Source organism: Tenrec ecaudatus, chromosome 16 (genome assembly GCF_050624435.1).
Source record: "Tenrec ecaudatus isolate mTenEca1 chromosome 16, mTenEca1.hap1, whole genome shotgun sequence".
NCBI classification, from domain to species: Eukaryota; Metazoa; Chordata; class Mammalia; order Afrosoricida; family Tenrecidae; genus Tenrec; species Tenrec ecaudatus.
Window position 1 is genome coordinate 79,641,488 of NC_134545.1, and position 6,286 is coordinate 79,647,773.

General features: G+C 37.3%; 1 protein-coding gene across 1 annotated transcript in view; it reads left to right on the top strand.

Annotated features, from left to right (window-relative positions):
- HELLS (helicase, lymphoid specific) overlaps positions 1-2,182 on the top strand; it is a 40,542-nt gene extending 38,360 nt beyond the window's left edge. Inside the window, exon 22 of the mRNA XM_075534367.1 lies at positions 1,695-2,182. Within this exon, the coding sequence (XP_075390482.1) occupies positions 1,695-1,789 (95 nt within the window). The 3' untranslated portion in view covers positions 1,790-2,182. The remainder of the gene's footprint in view (positions 1-1,694) is intronic.
- The last annotated feature ends 4,104 nt before the right edge of the window (positions 2,183-6,286 follow it).

The following is a 6,286-nucleotide window of genomic DNA, read 5'->3' on the forward strand; positions in this document are numbered from 1 at the left end:
CTAGAATGTATTGAATTTTAGATGTCTTAGCAACTTACAGTGGTGACCAGTAATTCTTTTTATTAATTTTTTAAATACCATAAGCTCATGAATTTTGTATGTTTGATGTGTTGTAATTTAAACACAATGTTAATATTTTCTTCACATTGTCTCACTTCAAGTTCCTTCACATGGGCATTTGTGGTTTTGTTTACGGGGTCATTTGATAGCTTAAATTTGTGGCGTAATAACATGCCCTGGGTCCTCATCATATAAATTGCCCGTCTAAAAACCTTTGTTTGTAATTTTCCCTGAAAACCTTTGTTTCTTTTATTCTATTTTGTGGCTGGCTGAAAACTTTTTTTTTTTCTTTGCTCACAACCTGAAGAGAGACAGACACATTTGACCAATACTGCTCAAGGAATGATAGAATTTTAGAACTTTAAGAACCTAAACAAAACCCCTAATAATTTGTGTAGTTCTGACTTTAACAAAGATAAAGGAGAGAGAAGAAAATTGTATCAAATTTTTCTCTTAGCCTAACAACTACTAAAAATGATAGAATTTGGAATCATTTTACTTCTTTCTATGAAATAATTGATTCTGACAAAGATTATCAGTGAGTGCTAAAAACAGGTAAAAATTATGAGTAAACAGTATAATTACATGATACAACTTCATTGCCAATTAATTACTTCAACTAGCAAAGTAAAACAGTTGTTTTAATGTTGGTGGCAGTATGATGGATACTACCTTAAACGAGTGACCAGACTTAGAAACACTACTGTACCACTTGATGTGATTGAATATGAAGTACACAGCATTACTTAACTATTCTTAACTTTTTTTCCTTGTATTATATTCAAGTATTTAGAACTAATTCCCAGTTTGTAAGAACTAATAGGGAAATGTAGAACAAAAGCTAAATGATAGCATCAAGTCTTCAGACTGAGAATTTTTTATCAGACAACTTGCTTGGACTCTTCAAAAGTTCATTGTTATGAGAAGGACTGATTTAAACGTAAACAGTGATTTAAAAAGATGTAATCAAATGTAATAAGTGAGCCTTATTTGAATCCTGGTTTAAGAAGTTTTGTAGGAACTAATGTAGGGCAAGTGGGGAAATTTGAATGTAGATAAGAGTATTACAAGGTGTGGTGATTTTAGGTTTGAAAGACAATATCGTTTATCATAGGAACTGAATGCCGAAGTCTTTTGTGATGTAGTTAGTATGCTATAAGCCACTTGTTAAGCTGTAATATGTAATACATGTACATTTCTAAATAATGTTTATAAGCTTAAAATCACAAATTATTTTGAAGACAAAGATGTTCAAATCATTACTATTTTACAACACATCTCACAAAATATGGTGCAAATAACTATATACAGTTTGCAGTTATGCATCTTTTTCCAGCTTTGTTCAGTCATGCTATATGTAAATTTTTTTATCATAACTAATAATATCTATACCTTAAAAATATGCAAAGCATTTCATTTCTAAGTTGAATTGTGTTCTTAGGTCAAAAATATTTGTATATTCTGAATAAAAGTTCTATACCAGACATAAGCCTTTTGCAAATATACTCTATAAGCAAAGATAAAAGACAGTGTACCCCAAATGGTTGAAACAATTTAAGATAGGAATAGTGTTTTTAGGATTAATTTTTAAATGTATACTTTTTAAAGTACTTGTTTTAATATTTTCTCCTTAGATAAAATGAATACCTCAGAACCTATTAAAGAGAAGATGGGGATTTTCAAGATTCTAGAAGATTCTGAAGATTCCAGTGCTGAATGCTTATTTTAAATTGTAACTAAGATATGACTCTAAGATATTGTTTACATATAGTTTATCGCCTATATTGTTTTTGAAATCCAGATTGTCTACATCATTTTTTATTACATATCAGTTTTATAATGTAACTAATTCCATTGCATCTATACCTAACAGATGGTAATTTTCTGAGCCTTATTAAGAACATAGAACTTTCATATAAGGGTTAAATTTTCAGTTAAATTTTGAGACTCGGTTACAGGTTTATGTGTACTTAAAACTGCTGCCAGATTTACAGTCTTCCTGTGGAAGTTGAGTAAATGTCACTTTCTTTTAGCAGTGCAGTTCATAGGTTTTGGTACTTCAGTTATGGTGTAGGTTTTGATCGGGAGATTTGGGATTGTTTTATGTTCAAATTAGAAATTATGTGATTTTAGGATTTATGTCTATAAGATCATTTACAAAATAAATGTTCATTATAAAATTTATCAGATTCTCTCTTTTAAAATAGAATACTTTAACAAAACAGTGAGATCCAACATTACACTGATTTGTTTTATTCACTACAATACACATACATGAGATAAAAATGTCATTTAGACTTTGAATTTATAATGCAAAGGAAACTGAAAGTGTAGTCTTGACAAAAGACCAGGAATTGGAAAAATAGTTGTATATCATGTAAAACAAGAATATAACAAATATACTTCTTCAAATTAGTGGGAGGAGAGCTAAATTGAATCAGAGACAATAACAAGACTAAAGGTCTAAGTAATATAGAGTCTAATGGAGTAGGGTAAGGCCAACAGCAAACACCGGGCCCTGCATGAGGAGAGAAGTGCAATTTGAATGTGTGGGAAGACGGGAAATACTTCCTGAATGCGTTTTCCTGGTGAATTTCTCATAGATAACTGTTGCCAGTGTACTTAAATGTAGACCAGCTTTCTTTGCCTAGGATAACAGACATAGGACTCAGAAGAAACCAAACTAGGGCAACTAAGACAAATCATGCCTGCAGAGTGTCTGGTAGATTAGATTACAACAGTAAAGAACTCACCCTCTGCCCTGCCCTTAAGCACTTTTTGTTTTCTCCTTGGTCCCAGAATGCCTTCCAGTCTCTGGATGCACTTATTTCAAATAGCCTACCCTTCCAGTGTTCAGGTACTCTCACCCTCTAACCATGTGTTAATACCACTCAGCCCTCTGGAGTCTGTATCAGGACGGTGCCCGAGAAGGCATAGGGCAGAGTGCTCCAGGCATATTCGTGGGAGTAGTGATGAAGGAAGGAAGAAGAGAGCCTGCAGAGTGACATAATGACATCATCTGACTCGGCATATAGTAGCATTAGACTAGTTTAAAATGACTATCAGTACAGATTAGTGAAATAATTGGAATTAGAACTGTGAAGCTCATGGTAACATCAGGTGATCATGTAGCACTAGAATTTACCATTTAGGACAAACTGATCCTCAAACTTTATTTAAATGTATTAGAGTCATGGGTAGTGTTTTCTGTGATTTCATTTCAGGATTTTTAGCAATTACATTTAAGGTGGATTGAACAATGTTGGAAAATTCAGAACTTTCTGGATCCAAGAAGTTGCCCAAAACACTGGCATAATACTTTGAAAATAATATTGGGAACCCTAGTAATGAACTTATAAACAGTTACTTAGGAAAATCTATGCCGTTTAATTCTCAATAAGCGAATAGGAAAATGAATAATATACCTTAAAGCTTTAGAAGTGAAAACACTGAAAACAACATTAGAAATACTAGCACAAAAGGTGGGTCATTATGCTGTAAAAACTGCTTACATTGTGACTTTTTTTACTTCAAGAATTAGTTCAGTAAGGTTTGAAAATTTTAAAGTTCCAGCCAAAATTTTCAAATCTATTACATCTGAGCAAGTAGGTGATGGAAGTGGAAATAGTGACAATCCTGACCTGGATTCTTAATTCACCATTCAAATTAAACCTGTTACCAATCACCTCCACCGCACACAAACTGTAAAATAGTGAATGATTCGGTCAGTATTAAAGGTGAAAGGAACACATAGAGCCACAGCACCAAAAAGATGTGGTCAATAGTCGATTACAAGGCTCATGGAGCCATTTATCCCTCTGTCCTTCAGTTAATCCTACTTGTGTTTTTCGGCCAGGCTGGCACAATAAACTATAGCACCCCCCAAGCATAAAATTTTCATTGCTACCTCATAGCTAATATTGCTACTGTTATGAATCAGGTGACCCCTGTGAAAGGGTCATTCGACCCCCAGGTGAAGAACCGCTGCCCTAAAGGGTAGTACTAGTCTTCCAGGGTCGTTGTTAGAATGGACTCAATAGCAGATTTTTAATCCATGTGTGTTCGTCTGGGTACATTAGAGAAACAAATCCATAGGAACTCATGTGTAAGAGTTTTATATAAAAGATAGTCCACATCAAGAAAACATCCCAACCCAGTGCTGCCTAAGCCCGTAAGTCCAACATTAGCCCAAGTGTCCGACACCAATCCACAAAGTCCTCCTCCATCTCACAAAACAGACGCAATGATGCCGACTGCAGGAGGAAAGCCGAATCAGTGTGTCAGCATCTCATTGCTGCCAGGGATCTCCACACAGGTGCTCCAGCACCCAGAGTTGCATCGGGGTAGGTCCATGTTGCTTCTCAGGGATGTCTTGACAGCTGAAGCAGGGAACTGGCTAAGGCAGCTGCACCCTGGTCCAACAGAAAGCAAGAGACCCAAGAACTAGAAAGGGGAGGCTCACCAAGCCATTTCTCTCTCTGCCCTTCAATTAACCCACATGTTTATTGGTCAGGTTGGCACAATAACTTTTATGACCATGTTAAAAGCTGTAGGATTTGATCTTCAGTATGTGCTTCAAGTCTTCTTTGGCATAAAATCTGCTGTGGTGTTGCATGGATATTAAGCAGGATAGGAAGGTCCAGGTTGCCGTAGGAGAGGAGTACTCTGGAAGAATTATCTCCCAGTAGTTGAAAAAGCTAATTGAAGACAATAGATCATAGTGTGCATGTTCTGGGCACAGGAAATGAGGTGTGGGATGGATGACATTATCTTGGTCCATTCTATGGCTGGCAAGTGAAAGTGTTTCTTGCCTAGGGTCTCCCTTCTAGTTTCTGTTCTTATTCCTGGTAGAAGACATGATCAGCAACAAAATGAGGTGGGAGAACCCTCACGACCCTGTTGAATGTTTGGATGGAAAGAAGCCTAGTGGAGGCCTTGAGGAAAACTAAGGATATTCTTTATCAATGACCCAGCAGGCCATGTCTTCTCATGTTGTCCATGGACACGTCATGAACGGCCAAGTATTTCCTGTGGGTAGGGACTGTTAGCCCTTGGTAGAGGAGGGAGGGTTTGAAATGCTAATGTATCTTTATTGTGTGTGTCCGTGCATAATTGTGTATACAGTGTGGGCATAAAAAACTCACTACCATTGAGTTTATTCCCAAAGTTCTAATACTATTCTCAGGCTTTGTTTGTTGCATGTTTTCAAATGAGATGGTCATTAGATGGTTTTGTGGTTCATTTTCTCATCGTTGAAAGGCAAATACCGACCCCTCTCAACATGAATTACATATTTCAGAACAGCTCACTTGTTAAAGAGACATCGTGGACATGACCTCATATACCCCTGTGGACTATGTCTTCTTTGCTTTCACTAAAGGGGACTATGTGTATGGCAAGCCTCACTGACATGAGAGTTCCTGCCAAGGGCCATGCATGCACTTTCCTACCCCCCTCCAACACTTTTATTGACACATAATTCACATACAATTTAATAATTCAGTCACATCAAGAAGAGTTGTTCAATCATCATCACAATCAGTTTTAAAACCGTTTCTTCATTGTAGTAATTGTTATCCCCCCCACTCAACCTCCCCTGCCATATCCCCAAGGAACCATTCATGCAGTTCCTGTCTATAGATTTACCCAGCCTGGATTTCATATATATAAAATGTTAACGAACAACCAACCAATGAGACTAGGCTGTGACAAATCAACAGGCCCTGCACAGGAAAGAGAGACGAGCCTTACTGGAAAATCAAGACCAGGGGAGGGTGAATCTACTTTGCAGAGGAGGCCCTGATATTTCTGTTGATAGGTATGGTGGGAAAATAGGGAGGAGCAACCTCCCTTTAGGAAGGAATGTTAAGCAATAATTGTAGGGAACCCAAGGGAGAATAAACCGAGTTCTATTTCTTGGTAGACAGACTTTGTTTCTACCCAACCTTCAGTGGACCGAGCCATTGATAAGCACTATGATGCAATGATGATATTAGAATCCGACCAAAGGGAACTCAGCACCCCCAAGGCCACACCAGGAGGACTAGGCTTGGAAGCTCTACTGAATGAACTGGGCCCTATCAAAGCTACCTGTACCCTTGGATTTAGGATTGAAATACATAGGAGAGAAAGCAAAGGATGGCCACTTCAAGACTGGAACTAGTGTGGTCCTTGGACCTTGAGTGGGACCGCTGGCTTAATCGGTGTTCCATGAAAGAACCCAGAA